This window comes from Brienomyrus brachyistius, chromosome 6 (assembly GCF_023856365.1).
Source record: "Brienomyrus brachyistius isolate T26 chromosome 6, BBRACH_0.4, whole genome shotgun sequence".
Taxonomy (NCBI): Eukaryota; Metazoa; Chordata; class Actinopteri; order Osteoglossiformes; family Mormyridae; genus Brienomyrus; species Brienomyrus brachyistius.
The window spans coordinates 22,021,926-22,037,918 of NC_064538.1; the positions used below are offsets into that span (position 1 = coordinate 22,021,926).

Below are 15,993 nucleotides of genomic sequence, written 5' to 3' on the forward strand. Positions count from 1 at the left end.
TAAGAGTAACGGGAGATCCTGGGAGGGGACCCAGAGTTTTCACTCCTCCGCTTATGATGGATGAAAACACCAGCTTTAACGTGCCACATGATAAAAAAAAGAAACGCAACATCTTTCTAAAAACCATCTTCTCCCTCCCAGTCATTTCTAAATATCTTCATGTTGTTTACTGTTAGTGTGCAAACACATTATGTCAACACATTTGACAGCACTCTTCCTGAGTCTTTTCCCTGAATGTATTTTGCTACAATCATGCAGTCTCTAAAGACATTGAGTATGTCTGAACGCTAATTTATTATTAGACCACAAAAGCATACTTTAATCTCAGCATCATTAAGATTCCCTTGACGTGCTAAACTTTGGTATGCCTTGGCGTGATTGTGATTTTGCTGTTATCCAGCTCCTTCCTTTACGGGATACTTCAACTTGGCCATGTAAGTTAGCCTGAAAGATTGTTCTATCTGATCTTTAAAATAACTTATGGTTCTCCTCCATCACAACAGGGAAAAACTGGTGAGGAGAAACTCCTGTCAGTTTATGACACATAAAGGCACAAATCTTCTACCGCTAAATCTCACATAAATGCAGGGTTCAGTGACATTTTCCGATTGCACTTTGTCATTTCAGAGCATCTGCTGAACTTATCCAACCTCCTGCTTAGTCGTAGGCTGACAAATATTCAACAAAATAAATGAGCAAGACGGATTTTTTTTCTAGTGCCAAGGGTACTGTAAATAAAGAGGAATCATGCCGCTGGGGGGGGGGGGGGGGGGGGTCTATGTTTCAGAGCACAAGCTCTGGCGAGTTTAGTGGACGAGAATGGACAATAACAAGTATGCGTGGCTCTTCGTCCTGTTACGCAAGCATGTCATCAGATTGACATAGCTAAAGTGAGATGGATCTGCAGGGCTCGATTGTGGTATCTCTTGGAAAAATATGTCATTATCTTTTAATTGAGAGTGAAATGGATTTGGATGTGTCGAGCAGGAGAGTGCAATTGTAGAAGCTGAAACTTGGTTGTTAGTCATAACCCCGTTGAGAAGCTCCGGCAACAATTGATGCCTGACGTGGAGCAGCTGTTCTGGACACATCTCCGCATTTCCATGCATATCACAAAACGCTAGTATCATCCGGTGGGTCCCTGCATATTCTGCAATGGGTGGCACGATGTGAAAGGCTAACTGGATTAATGGCCAGGGGAAAGATTCCTGGTGTGTGCAAAGTTTGCATTGAGATTGTTTCCATTTCGCTTCTTTTTGCCATTGTGTACAGAGGAAGCGTTTTGAAGGATTTGCATCCATTGAGCTGCTTTTGTCAGTGTTTTTTATTTAAGATCTGAAAAGGACAAATGTAATGCCTCCGCAGGCATGGAATGCTAGCTGTCAAAGACTTCCTAGAGCTTCTCCCCCTCTTCCCAACACAGAGCTTCATCAAGTGCTGAATGGTCTCACCCATCAAGATATTTGTGTCAAAAGTGACAGTCTTTCAGCTGCAGGTTGCCCGTGTCATTCACTGCTCAACACGCACAGACTGGCCGATTCTCTTGGAACCTCGCGCCGCTCAGTGCTTTAGATATTTTGTATGCCTTACGTACCACGACTCTGAGAAACTGGACTTTTTACTCTTTCACCGGCTGCTGTCATCACTCTTGCCATATGTAATAGCTTTATGGCTGTCTCTAAGAAACTGACAGTGCTTTCAGGGCGAGCCAGTGAAAAATAGCTCTGCCATGGTCCTGTAGATACCAGCTAAGTGCTGTTGCTTCTCCGCCTTCTGCTCTTTAGTCCTAGAGATTCAGTGAGGTTTAGGTACCCTCTCTGTGCTAGGCAGTGCCTGGGTTCTCACAAACCCCCCCAGGAAGCTACCATTTGGAGGTGGGGGGGGGGTGTAGCTCAGCTGGTTGGCATGCTCTGCCTGTGCTCGGAAGTCCACTGGCTCAAATCAACTGGTCAGCGACGTGATTTTTGCAGTTGCGTCCCTTGAGCAAGGCCCTTAACCCCCGATTGCTTTAGGGACTGGTTGACCATACTTTCTCAACTGTACATCACTTTGGATAAACGATAAAAAAAAATTAAATGTAATGTATTTCCACACTCAGCAACTTCATTCTTCTGTGTTTACGAGAGCAACCCTGCTTACATCTTTCCCTCCCCATTCATATGCCGTTTATAATATCGTGCCTTCTGCTGTCCTCCAGAGGGACATTGTTTAGTCTTGTCACCCTGAATGACTAAATTCAGGACTGTGAACATTTTTGACATAGTTTTCTATAGACGTCGCCATAAAAGCCATGTCCGATGAAAAGCAAGGTCTGTTGGGTGGCAGGCTGCCCACGTCTTTGCTGATAAGCGGACTTGGAAACCTTGCAGGAGTTTCAAACATCTGAATTGCCTTGTAATCTTGTCCTAATTCAAGGTTATGAGCCATTTAACATGCCGCCGGCCTTTTCGGCACCGAGCAACAATGGCACGGGCCACGAATGCCGGGCTCAGACTTGAGATCTCAAGTTCTGGAAGAAGTGGGGGGCCAGCTGCTGCAGAAGGTCCTTTCTCATAGCTTGTCTGCATTTTTGCTCCGAGATGGAATGGGAGACGTGAAGCCATTTGGGCAGTTCTCAGGAGGGCTTGACGGTGGGGTATGAATCAAACTGGGAGCCAGGGAATTCCATGCCTTTCTCGCACAGGCCACACTACTGCACATCTGCTCAGCTTGATTTGAGAGCCAGTGTTTTTGGACAAGGACGAGTCAACATCCTCCGATTGTCCCTCCTCTGGGATCTGACTCAGACCCACGAATCCAACAGTTCCTTCCCGGTCAGTTTGCCCCTCCAGCTCATCGATTGTCCACGGACTGGGAGACAAGAGATTTCTATTGCTGTAAACAACAGCTGGGAAAACCTGTTTTAAGCATCTTTTAGCCATTTTCTGTTTTGCGGGCAGAGGAATACATAGCCATCATTTCAAATATCTGTCTGACAACTGGATAAACAATGTGTAAAAATTCGCTCCAGGGAATAATTCTGGCTTGTGCCTCTCCCTGTTTTCATGCACTACCTTTACGTACCATTCTGATCCCACCTCTTGGTGGCCTGGAGAACAGGGACTTTCGAAGCTGGAACAAGTCTGTGTCTCGCTTTATAGATGCGTGAAACTTGAGAATGCCTGGGGGAAGGGCATCGTGTTAATGTGCTGTGCTGTCACTGATTTATTTTATTTTTATTTAGGTAAGCCATAAATCTTTCGAGGGGAGCAGTATACAAAAAAGGCATTGGTATGAGCCGAGATATCTCTGGCTTTTCTTTTTTTTCCATGTATAGAGGGAAATTTAATGTCAATTAATGTTAATTTTGCTACTCATTAGATGGCAGCCCCTATCCTTTTCAGGTTTATATTTTTCTGTTGTATCTTGAAGTTTCGAGTTAATTTTGATGAGTTCTTGAAAAAATGATAACTGGACAGTATGAGCACATCGGGAAATAAAAGTCAAATTATAGCTATTCATCCCAGTTTTTTCATTGTCTGTAAATACGTTTCATTGGGTGAGGAATAATAACAGGTAGAAAGGTCACTAGACAGAAAGCTTTCCCAAAAGTCCTTCTTCCATGGCTGTTTTCCCCACAGTTTGTCCCGGGATGGGCCTTTGCCTCCCTGTCTGAAGGACACTAGTCCGAGGGAGGGGAGAACGGGAGATGATCACAGTAACGGTTGGCTGGTCATCTCCAGCCAAAAGAATTTTGCCAATCAGCGCTTTCCTTTTGAAACTGCCCTGTGATTATTGTTACAGGGCACTCAGTCAGGGGCGAAAGGATTTGGGGGAGAGATCAAGATATTTAATAGCTGGGACCTTTTAAATGGAGAACTCTACTATGATGGAATCAGGTGGAAATAGAAACTGGCATGTCATGTCGACTAGAAATGCCAACAGTGGCAACATCCCAAGGCTGTATACAAAGATCGGGGGGGGAGAGAGGGGGGAGTACGGAGGGGGTAGGGGTCACAGAGAGACTGACAATGAGACAGAACACCAGCTCGGCCTAAAAGCACATCGCCCGCAAGATACCATCTAGGTGGCTAATGGTCGTAAAAGTCACATTCTGTTTCCGTGATATCACACAGTGTGCAGGCGACGGATGGGGCAGTTCGTGTGAAGTGCATCCCTGCCTTATCCGAGATGTATGGAAGCACGACCCCACCGACTGGGAAGCCCTGGAACGGTCAACCGCGGGTCGCATTCGCGAAAACACGCGTCGCAGTATGCTGAACTTTGTAGTCTGTGCCGGTGTAGGCGGCCGCGGTGCTCCAGGCGTGCTGGAACAGATCTGTATCTCTCAAACGTCCCGCTGTCAGCTTAAAATAAAACAGCCTTTGTGGGCTACGGCAGTAACTGGCAGCTCGTATGAGCCCCAATAAAGCAAGGGGGCAGAGTGAGTTCACGTTAAATCGCTCCTGAATTGAGACAGAGAGACAGACAGAGAGATGGACAGATGGAGATAGAAATATAGAGATGTATAGAGATAGATATTTTAAGTGGAATGATTAATATTCATTATTACTAGTCCAAGAAAAATTCATTCTAGAACACTTGAATTGAATGAGATTAAATGTGTAAAATGGTCCACTCTTATCCTTTTAGATTTTTTTCTGATTCTTTCCAGTTCCACTTACTGGTGACCATTTTTCAGATTCACATTTGGAGAGAATGAGAGTGCAAGCAAACCTAACGCGTGTACATTTCCCTTTGGGTTTTGCTGCGTCTAGGTGGCTCAGAGCTCCAAGGTATGGAGTGAGGTGGCATTTCCGGAGGACATGGAGGCCGAACGGGGGGGAAGGCTGGTTAAGAGGTTCTTGGCAGAATCTGATGACGAGGACTTCGCCATGGATGAAGCTTCGGGAGGTGAGGGGGTCGCCGTGAAGTTAGCTCCGTTACGCATAATTATAATTATGCTTATTGATGTTATTGATGTTTATCCCATCGATGTTTTAGGTTATGAGACATTTTGACGGCTCTTTGGTGATTGTTGTTTGGAGAAACTTGATCAGAAGTTTACAGTTACATGCATTGTTTTCAGAAAGACCTAGTGGAGAAGAGGATGGAAGCACCACAGGGTCCAATATTGACATCCAAGGAGTTACAGGTAAGAGCATCAGACTATGACTACCTCAAAACCTTCTCAGATCTTTTCGAAGCTTCTTCAGCATGAAATTCTACCTTAGCCCCAACACAATGACAAACCCTGATCCTATCCATGGTGTCTCTAACTTCTTGAGTAACTGCCCAATTTCCAAAGCCCCTTGCGATGTTTTGAGAACTACGCTTCTCATCCCATGTTATATGTGGTCATGTCTGTTACCAGCCGTTACCATACTCATTCTATATCGTTTTTGAGAAAAGCTGTTTTATGAGGTCGTAGATTTTGGCTGGTGACATTTGTAGCTGTAAGATTAGTTTTGCGAGCTCCCTCTAAGTGGTTTCATGCTCCCAGATGTTCAATGGCTGCGTTTTTGGGGGGGGGGGGTCAGCATCCAGGTTGCGACGTGCCACCCACCAAGGCATTTCTGAGCCCTTTTTTCATGCCGATGAAGACCGATCGTGATAGAAGACCTTGGATTTCTGTCAGACATGTAAACAGTCCTCCGACTGCCGTTCATCCGATTAAAGGCGAAGGGGAAACCAAATACTGTAGATGAAAGAGTGGGCAAGCACTGAAGACAGCGGTAGAAGGCACTACTTCCACCCCCCCTCACACACACACCGCCACCCACACCTCCCACCCTGTCCTATCCTTTGTTTTATCCTCTCATTCTTTTGAGGCCACAGACCACAAAACTTGCAGAACAAAGGAATGCTCTCGGGTTGTTTTTACCAAGGGGGGGGAGTAGCAGAGTGTGGATAGCACGTAGTGGATAATACCCAGTGTGCTTTCGCCAGCAGATGGTAATAAAACAAAACAGCTATGGTGTAATCTCTGGATCAGGCCGTGTGACGGCCAGGGGTGTGACCGGCAAGGAACAACCACAGCCCAGCATGTCATAGTTTTCCTCGTTACATATTTTTCCAGCTTTTAACTGTCAGTGTGGAATCTTTCTTGCGGCCATTTACAGCCACCATCGGACCTTTGGTAGGTGCAGCGGCTGCTGATATCACTGAACTTTAAATCACCACAAGGTGGGCCTGTCCGCTGTGACCTTTGACGTCTGTCACTCTCCTGCCCTCGACTTCAGTCCCACGCAGATGTTGCATTGCACTGTTTCTTTTAGTTTTGTTGTTTTGTCTGAGATGTTGAAAACAATGTGATTTTTGTTTAAGCATGAGATATGGGTCTCCGCACATTAGTAAGCCTAAGGAGCAGTGTATTGTGGGATGACTGCCTCTCGTCCATCGCGTGTTTGTTTTGGCATCTACCACAGCACAGGGTGCCAGCTCAGGCCATTAGATCATGACAGAATAAATATCTTGGGCGGAACTGATCACAGTGACGTCAGATCTGAAGCTAAGTGATCTGTATCTGCTTCTGGCTTTAAAATAACTCAGCCATGAAACCTGCCCTTACTGCCTGAGGCCCTTGGGCCCCTCTTGGTTTTTGGCTGGGGTTCGGCAGTGTGGGGTACCTTGCACAGGCATCGCCGGCCTGAATCTCAGGCATTGATTCTTTACTTGGCCTTTGCCAATGACTGTCTCTGCATAACCAGGCCGCATTCATTTGTTAAGTGAATTATGAAGCATTTCACACATCTGGAACCAGGGTTTGAGTCTCCGCCCCCGGTTCTATATATGTGGAGTTTGCATGTTCTCACGGTGTCGATGTGAGGCTCCTTCTCAGTTCTCCGGTTTCACTCCTACAGCCTGAAAACATGCTGATATTAACTGTAGTTGCCAGATTGCATAAATTGTGTGTCTGCCCTCTGATGGGTTGGTGCCTCATCCTGGGTTATTCCCTGCCTTGTGCCCGTAGTTGCTGGGATAGGCTCCAGACCTGCGCAACTCTACATAGGATAAGCGGGCATAGAAAATGGATAAATGTGTGATATACATGCAAATGTGATCATGTCATCAAATGTGTAAATATAAGCCTTTCAACAAAGAAAGGACAGTCTTATGAAGAATGCACAAATGTAAGATGTTTTTCTCTGTTAGCTTTCATTTGTTGTTTGCTCTGCTGGCTTGAGGAGGCCGGGCTCCCCCTTTCAGTCTGGATTCTCCCAAGGTTTCTTCCCCGCCACTGTTACCTCTGGCTTGCTCACTGGGGGCTTTGGGTAGAGATAAAGTAAAGCGCTTTGAGACAATGCAATGTTGTAAAAGTGCGCTATACAAATAAAATTGAATTGATCCTGAATTGGATTGAAGATGCTTTCATAAAAATGCGATATCTTCCCCCTGCATCCCCAGTTCTCAAATTCCATCCAAAGCCTGCTGTGACGTTTGTGTTGTTAAGATTCGCAAAAACAGGCAGATTCAATCTGTTTTGAATTATTGCCCCCATTTTTGAACTACATGAAACCATTTTGTGTTGCTTATCTTCAAAGTACGTAATCCGTTTCATCCTCTAACAACTCACACTTTGCGTGATTAATTTTAATGAAAGGGCTTGCTTTGTGTGTACAAAAAAAGTTGCCACATAAAATTTGTTTTGTGTATAAAAGAGTATTTCTGTGACATGGTCAGGTCGGTCTCTTCAGACATTTCCATTGAGGTGCTTTCAAATGAGTTGTTTTGTCCCCACTACTTGGCAGCAATCTGTAACTAGGAGAAACTCACAAAGGTGGAAAGTTCAAGTTCCGAAAGTTCAAATCCAGATCAAGATTTAGTTTCAACCAACCAACTGAGTATACAGAGTCACATTCACACAGTACTCAACTGGCTGGTTGAAAGAAGTTCTTGATCTGGATTTGTACTTTCTGGACCTGAACCGTCGACCTTTGGAAACTCGCGTGCGTAATCGCACATTGTAAGTTTGAACCTGAAGAGGCTATTATCTGTGCACGGTGATGTTTATAAATCGTAAGTGGGAAATCCGGATTCCCAAGCGAAAAATGCATGGGACGCATTTGTCGCTATGCCTCGGTAATCTGTGCAAGCAGATCTTCCCTTCCTCTAACATTTCCAGGATGGGTGTGTGTGACGGTGGTATCCCCAGCATGATATATGTATATATAAACCCCCGGCTGCTGTTATTTGCCATTTGTCTCATTATCGACCCATACATAAGTACTGAGGAATCACATTGCGAAAGGTTTTGGGGAAAAAAATCCACGGAAAATAAGACCATCCTTGTAACCATTAAGATGTAAGCGGAAGGAGCAGCTGTGCATTTTTCCCAAGTTAGCGTAACTGTCTGCTATAAGCCTCGTTGAGATCAGCATGATATGGATTAGCTCCAGGCGCCCCCCCCCCCCCCCCCCCCCCCCGAGGCTTGACAGGATGGGTCCTTCAGATGTACTGTGGACTTCAGTTCCAAGTTTGTCTCACCCGACTCTGGTCTTCACACACATCCTCCCACAATCAACCACTTGGAGACACAACTCGAAGGTTATGTTTTCATGTCCCTGTGCCCTAAAACCGCGTCTGGGAGCTGCCCCAGGACTAATTTTGGAAGGGGGGCTTGAGAAATGTTCTTGTCGAAATTTTCTATAAAGTGAATCATAAAAGAGGGGAAGTGAAACTGGGGGTGGGGCTTAAATATATTTCTCACGTGTCTTTTGTTCCAGGTAATCTTCAGTATTAAAATTAGTGGCTTGCCTGCACATTATCACTTTATGAGATGGTGCAGACAGTTTTCATCCAGTTAATGCTTTTAATATGTTATTTTAAAAACAAAAATCAATCCATGGCTGATATTTAGGCTGATATTTATGCTTCTAGCTAATTTCTCAGAAATTTACTTGAAGATAAACAATAATTCCTCTGTGTGAGACTTTTACTCAGAGCTTCCTTTTTTAGCCATGAAGTTTGAAACTCCAGGCTTAGATGACTGTCATAATCTTGTGTCTTACCCCAGATATGTCTCTTGGAAGGACCAGACAGCATGCAAGTCTTGCATTGTTTTCTCCTGCAAGGGCAATGATGATGTTTAGTCTTACAGGAAGTTTGTTTTTGCATTAGCTCAGACAGTGTAGGAAATTCTCACAGATTGTCACTTGTCTGTGTCCAGCGGCATCTTTAAATCCATAGCAGCTTAGAAGGTACAAAAGACGGGGACGCTTAATGCCAAGTAAATATAGTGCAAGCAGATTTTAAAAGTAGACAGCACTAAATATGAAATTCTTTGTCTATTTATATAATAATGATTATTGTGGTTTCATGCTCCCAGATGTTCAATGGCTGCGTTTTGGGTGGAGTTCAGCATCCGAGAGGTTATGTCCTCCTTCTCCTATTATTATTATTATTATTATTATTATTATTATTATTATTACAGATAGCTGTTGTGACTCCAATCAACTAACATCATGAACACAGTCTCCATAAACCCAAGGGGTTGGACAAATGGAGAGGTTTTAGGTAAACAGTGTAAACAGAGCTACATAAATTGTCAGATTGTGGGCCTGGGGGGGCTTATTGCCAGGCCACCCAGTCTCACACCCCCCCCCCCCCCCAAAAGTCAAGCCAGCCAGATAGAAGGTTATGTGTGTCACAGTAGAGGAGCTGCGCTTCTGGATAATTATATCACAGGAAGTGACACACAGCAGCAGCTGTGGATTCTTTCAGCGACCTCCTTGTGGTTGTGAAAATCCCTCCTTTGAGGAGGAGGCGGATGCACCAGCTCTGGTGCAGAGGCTTGAAGTCAGGGAAAGGCAGGACAGGAAAAGAGTGAAGGTTTCCGCTAACGTCAGGCTGAACGGGAGCCCGGTGCTGGAGGAAAGCTGGCTGGTGAATAAAATACATGGTGACCACAACCACTCGCGGGTTCCCTCCATTTCCCTGCTCCACTTCCCAAAAGATACACACACTTGATGCACACGACTGAGTGCTGTACAAACTGGTTGTAAATGTTGTGTGAAAAGCAGAACACTTAGAGATGTTCTGAGGTGTCATTGAACTGTCAAACCTTCTCTATTCGGGCCAAGGTACATGCACTCGCTTATTTGATATGCAGATGGTGCACATTTAATCATAATTAACAAATGAAGTATTTAATCCAATGAACCAGTTCCTGTAGTTACTTAGGTTTGTAGCTGCTTAGTAGTACTGGCAGGGGTGCTGTGGGGGGGCTAGGACGATTCCAAGGGCCCCTGAGTGACAGGAGCCCTAAACAATTTGGAACGTAATTTGATTAGCCTGGGTTAGTGGCCTAAAATCTCTAGTTCCACCTCAGGGCTAATGGTGACCATTTGCTGTGGAATTGATCTTTGGATTTGTGCAATGTAGATGACAGTCTTCTATTTCCCTGCAGGTTATAGCTGGACTGTATGCCTTGCATGTGACAAAGAAAACCCTTGAATCCTTGAATTTATTGGTTCGTCTCTGGCAAACTGTACTTGTGTTTCCACTCCTGAATCAATGCTGCTGTTGACCAGCGCTGCCCGCCTTGGCCCGGCCTCTGGCCGTCTGTGTAAAACGGAAAGTTTCGCCGTCGCATTTCTTGTCAGCCCTTGTGTTCATCCTCCTCCATTGTATTTCCCAAATGCTCTTCGTGTTTGGAGTTCATTTATATACGCGGAGGGTTTTCTGTTTTCTATAAGGTCGTCTCTTCTTCATAACACATTGTCCCTCCTCTATCAGCTCGTTCTAGCAGGGCTTAAATGTGGCAGTAAAACAATGGGGTTATTGTTGTACAGAACTGTCGGATCTTGAATTTCAATTCGTCCTACTCAGTGATTCAGACTACAAGCTGTAACACTGCTATACGTCTCTGCTATGCACCATTTCCATCGTTTCTTTCTGGTCTTCTCTTGTCTAGCGAAACCTTGCTGTACTGTAATGGTTTCTGTCACCATTGTTTTGTGCCATGTGTCATCATGTCCATGCGTTGTTAATAACTAGCCCAGCGACTGTCACGGCAGTTTTACCGCAGTCACTGAGTGGATCTGGATTCTTTAACATGATTAAAAACAGACTAAATCAAGCCTGATTTCGTTTCGCTGTTTCGCACACCAGTGAAAAAAAAACGGAGAGAGACATTTTCTTAGCTTCCTAAGCGTTTGTGCGGAGCTGTGAACTGGTTTGACATGATGGTGAGTAAAACAGAGTCATATGTGCAGAGTATAATTTAGGAAAAACACACTGCAGGTACCGAATGCAGTGTATTTATAGAGATATATCACAAAATTAAGAGATTAAGTGAGGACTGATCGATCATGTTTATTTTATTAGTTTAAGAATAGGTGGTTTAGATCGATTTATGTCTTTTAATCGCCCTTATTGTGGTGTGACCATGCGTGTTTTGAGGTAGACTGGTTTTACGTGTCCTATGCTATCCAAAGACATGCAGTGGACAATGGGTTATTTATTTGCTTTAAGTGTATGTGTCCTATGATGGACTGGCATCCTAGCCCCCCCCCCCCCCCTGGATTTTTCTCAGACTTTGGTTTTCTCAGGTTAATGATAAATCCATTATCTGCCATTTGCACAAGTACATTGGCATGCTTATTTTCACCTACCCCATCTTGGTCTCCATAGCTTGGGGGTCACAGCACAGGCTCAGCCTACGTGCAGCACCCCTGGAGATGGGGGTGGGGGGGTGGGGGGGTAAGGACTCAAATCGGCAATCTTCTGATCATGGATACAGTGACTCAGCCCACTGTGCCACTCACCGTTAGAGGAAGATATGAATGCAGTTATCTCTTTTTTTAAGATGAACACAAGAGGATTAAATACACAGATCGTTTCCTGTTTCGATGTTTAAAGGCCATTAAACACTTTGCTTTTATGAATCAGCAAATGCCACTGCAGGACAGAAAGGAATATTTTAGTTTAGCTTCCCCCTGTTTCCTTTAATCTTGCGAGAAGATATATGCTTTGAAGTCACCAGGGGCTCATTAACACTAATTAGTTTGGGTCACCAAGATCCGCCTGACAGGAGAAGTCTTCCCTCTTCCTTCTTTGTAAGGCAGTGCAGGAAGTTACGCGTGTCAGAGGGCAGGCAGTAGTTGTGCCGCAGCCTATCCCCGGTCCCTTCAGTCTCCTTACCTACAGGGTGCAAAGGGTCACAAAGGGACTGTTAGCATTCCCAGTAAAAGCTGTTTTAAAATGCATCATAATAGTGGCTTGTGTGGTGAGCGAACACGCATTGTAAACAAGTATCATGTCTTGTTTTGTGTGCGCAGCTGGGGAACAGCTGGGCCTGGCAGACATGATTACAGAGGTGAGGGTGCCCCCACGCAACCCACAGGAGACCTAGGAGAGATCTGCTTCCACATGACTTGACAGGTTAATTATGTCAGTCAGCCAAGGATTTAATATGACATTTAAAAAAAATGTCTTCTGCCTTCCATTGTTCCCACGCTTCTTCCTTCCTTTGCAAATCTTTATCCAGTTCAGTGATTCTTGAAATAGGATGTGTGTTAAAATAGCTTCCTACTGAACCCAGAATCTCCTCTTGAAATCTGAAGGGTAAACTCGATTTCCTGAAGTTGAACTGTATGTCCCGCTACTAATAATAGCTGTTTAAGGGTAGGGCCATGCAACTGGTTGGACCGAGACGAGCTTCCATTGCTGGTTTCCGTTCCAGTCAAATCAGTCTGAAATGGGTCCGGTACGTGCCATACTTTTCAACCTATTAAAAACAGAACCAAAAAAACAGGAAATAGCCTCTTTCCCTATATGTACAGCCAACACCGTTTTGGCTTGGAGGGTTATAAATGTGACCAGTGCAAAGGATATCCTCTCAGGGCCAGTGGGTCAGGAGCTTCTGACCTGTCCTCACCACCACATAGGCACCTCCTGTGGGGCAAAGGTCTAGACTAGCAACTGCTAATGATACCGCCTCCTTGTGGCCGAGGGTCTTAAGGAAGTCTCACGTGACAGCAGCCCAGTGCCGACCAGATGGGGGGTGGGCTTCCCCTAAGAGTCTGGTCACTCCAAGGTGCCTTGCCACACACACTTACTCCTTGGAGACCTCAAGTCCAGGTGAAATTCTTTGTGGCAACTGCTGAGTTCGACAGTTTGGCTATGTGCAGTGCAGTTAGGCTGAGTCACATACACTGTTAGGTTGTGTGCAGTGCAGATAGGCTCCTTAATTTGGTGTTTACCTGACAGTTTTAGTAATATACTATTATCCAAATAGCCTTTTGGGGATCATATTTGTTGTTGGTGGAACGTAATGTAGAAGACGAAGAAGGGTGGCCACTTCTGATTGAACACAGGCCATTAATTATCTTCTGTGTACTTCCAAAACGAAAATGTTCCCTAAAAGCTTGCAGCTGACATGATTTGTGTGGCTTTTTCACCTCACATCCCTATCATTCACTGGCGGTAGTACATGCCCCTAATGGTGAACTTGTTTCCAGGCTTCTTCTAATGATACTTTCCTCTTTCTCTTTCTCCTTTCTTCCTGCCTTGGTAATAAAACCTCTCCCTTCTGCTATTTTCTCCACTTTCCCTTTTATTTTCTTTTACTTCACTGTTATAATTTGTTTTGGACCCAATCTCCTCACCTTCCGATCCCACCCCCCTAGCCATAGCACCTCCTTGGGAATCTCCAGCTATCGCAGGAATACAGTAAGTTGTGTTCTCAGGTGCACTTCACAGCAACAGTCTGTCTCATGCCCTCTCCTTTTACCCTCTATTAATGTGCAGCTTGCAGGTTAACACATCGTACACGTCCGCTTCAGTGGGTTAGGTCAGCCAAGTGATTTCACCATTGGGCCCTCGAGTCAATTTTTTAACCCCCAGTTGTTCTTGGGATTGTCTGACTTCGCTTTCTCAAATAATGTACGTCAGTTTGGATAAAAGCATCTGGTAAATAACTGTGATGTACATTAACTGTTATTGCTTTTTATTTTCAAAACACTTCAATGAATCAAGGTTGCTTTAGTGAGACAAAAAGTGATTTATTCATTAATGGAAACAGCAAAGGGAAAACCACAAAAATAAAGGGACCATGAGGGGTCAGAATTAATGGGAGAAATAACTAACAAAGAACCATAAAAAAACATACTATAGAAACCAGGCAACAAAGGGAGTGTGATCAGAAAAACCAAGTAAGCAGAGCATTACAACATACTGTAACATGGGGATTGGCAGACTGAAGAACAGAGTAGAAAAAGGCTTTTAGAGGGAGCAGGTGTGGCACGTAAGACAATTAACCAACACCAAGGGCACAGGGAAAACAGGCAACAGCTGGGGTAGCTCACATTAATGAACACGGGATTAGGAACTGTACGAAGACTGAAACTAAGAAACATTAGTCACACACTGGGAATACCATTCAGAGAAAATAAACATGGAATTAGCGAATATATTAAAACAAGGAACAAGCGCAACAGGGAAATAAATAACTAATGAAAAACACCAAGATAAATAGAAAACGAATAATTAAACAAAACAGGTCAGGCTGGTTCCTGGGCGCCTCAATCCCACGACCAGAGGGTCCTCCAGCTTAAGGCTCATCTTCAGCCTGTGTAGCTATGCAGCGGTCCAGGTAGAAAGGAGAAACAGACCAGGGTGAGAAACAGGGAGGAGAAAGATAGGATGCCTAGCGATGCCTGCTGGCCAAAACGGGGAAAAGACCAGAGGGCAGGGTCGGACCTCGCCCAACTCATACTGCGAAATGACGCTTTTCCATTGCTAGGTATGCCAGCCGTACCTGAGCCGTAGCCACACGACGTGGCCTAGCAAGACCGAAAGTGTGACCAAACTGAACTGGTTGCCTCGCCACCATTTGACTGATCGAAATGCTCGGAGATACCGGTGTTCTGTGCATGCATTATCTAAAGAAAGAAATTGTATATCCTATATGTTAGTCATTATTAGTAGTATTGCACGACTAAGTGTAATAGAAGTACTATAGAACATCTGAATGGAATGGATTCGTAATGCAAATTAACGCAATGCTGCACAGTGCTACGCAAAACTGAGTGCTAGACAAAATTAAACTAGACCTGGGTAAAGGATTTAGCTGTTTAATGAGTTTCCAAGCCTGTGGCAATATAAGATTTCAAAACAGGATGAGCTGGGTTCAGTGTTCTGTGTGGTTTGTTTTTATGGTGTGGATCGTTAATACGGTCCAATTCCATAAAGAGGGATCTGTGAACAGTTTTAATTTTATGTGCAAATACGGACACTCCCCAGGTTATGATGTCAAGATGTTTTGACTTTACAAAGGGTATTCGAGTTTCATTCTGTTTTTCACTTTCAGTACATTATTCAATAAATTGCATAACATGTTTATTATGCATGACACTTTATTATAAAACGGGCTTTGTGTTAATGATTTAGTACAGTTATGGGCTAATGTAAGTGTTCTAAGCATGTTCAAGGTAGGCTATATTATGCTATGATGTTTGTTTGGTTAGGTGTACTGTATTAAAATGTATTCTCGCCTTATGATGGTTTACCTGATCATAACCCAGGGAGAGTCTGTGCTTGCATACCACGGCGATTCTCACAGACGTGCTAGTGGAAATTAGCACGCAGTAAAAAATAACAGCTACACATAGTAAATCATGATGTACATGATGATGTTTACTGCGTGAACTGTAAATAAGCGTCTCTTCGGTTTTATGTCACCATCACTCCCCAAACCCAGCACTGCCTTTACTGAGCCGACCCTCCTGCAGTGGAAAACCAAAGCGGCTGGAACTGTGCTGTAACTAATCTGTCGTTGCAGTGCGGCTCGGGTACAGGTCAGTTCCTGTATGCCAGTGGAAAAGCGCTCTTTGTTTAGAGTGAATGTACGTGGAACTAGCATGGAGTCCCTGTTTGCATTGGGCTACTTTTCCTCTTGCTGATGATGACCCCCATCCCTCTTTTACAACATCAAACCTGTTTTAAGAATCGGTGATAAGGAGGTGGAGGGATGCCGTGTGTATCTAACATACAATCTGATATGCTCTGTAT

The 15,993-nt window shown here is 44.4% G+C and overlaps 1 protein-coding gene across 13 annotated transcripts in view; it reads left to right on the forward strand.

Moving 5' to 3' along the window:
- hspg2 (heparan sulfate proteoglycan 2) overlaps positions 1–15,993 on the forward strand; it is a 114,984-nt gene that overhangs the window by 27,234 nt on the left and 71,757 nt on the right. For all 13 annotated transcript variants that reach the window (XM_049016659.1, XM_049016656.1, XM_049016658.1 and 10 more), the window contains exons 2-3: positions 4,758–4,893; positions 5,069–5,134. In XM_049016659.1, the coding sequence (XP_048872616.1) occupies positions 4,758–4,893; positions 5,069–5,134 (202 nt within the window). The remainder of the gene's footprint in view (positions 1–4,757; positions 4,894–5,068; positions 5,135–15,993) is intronic.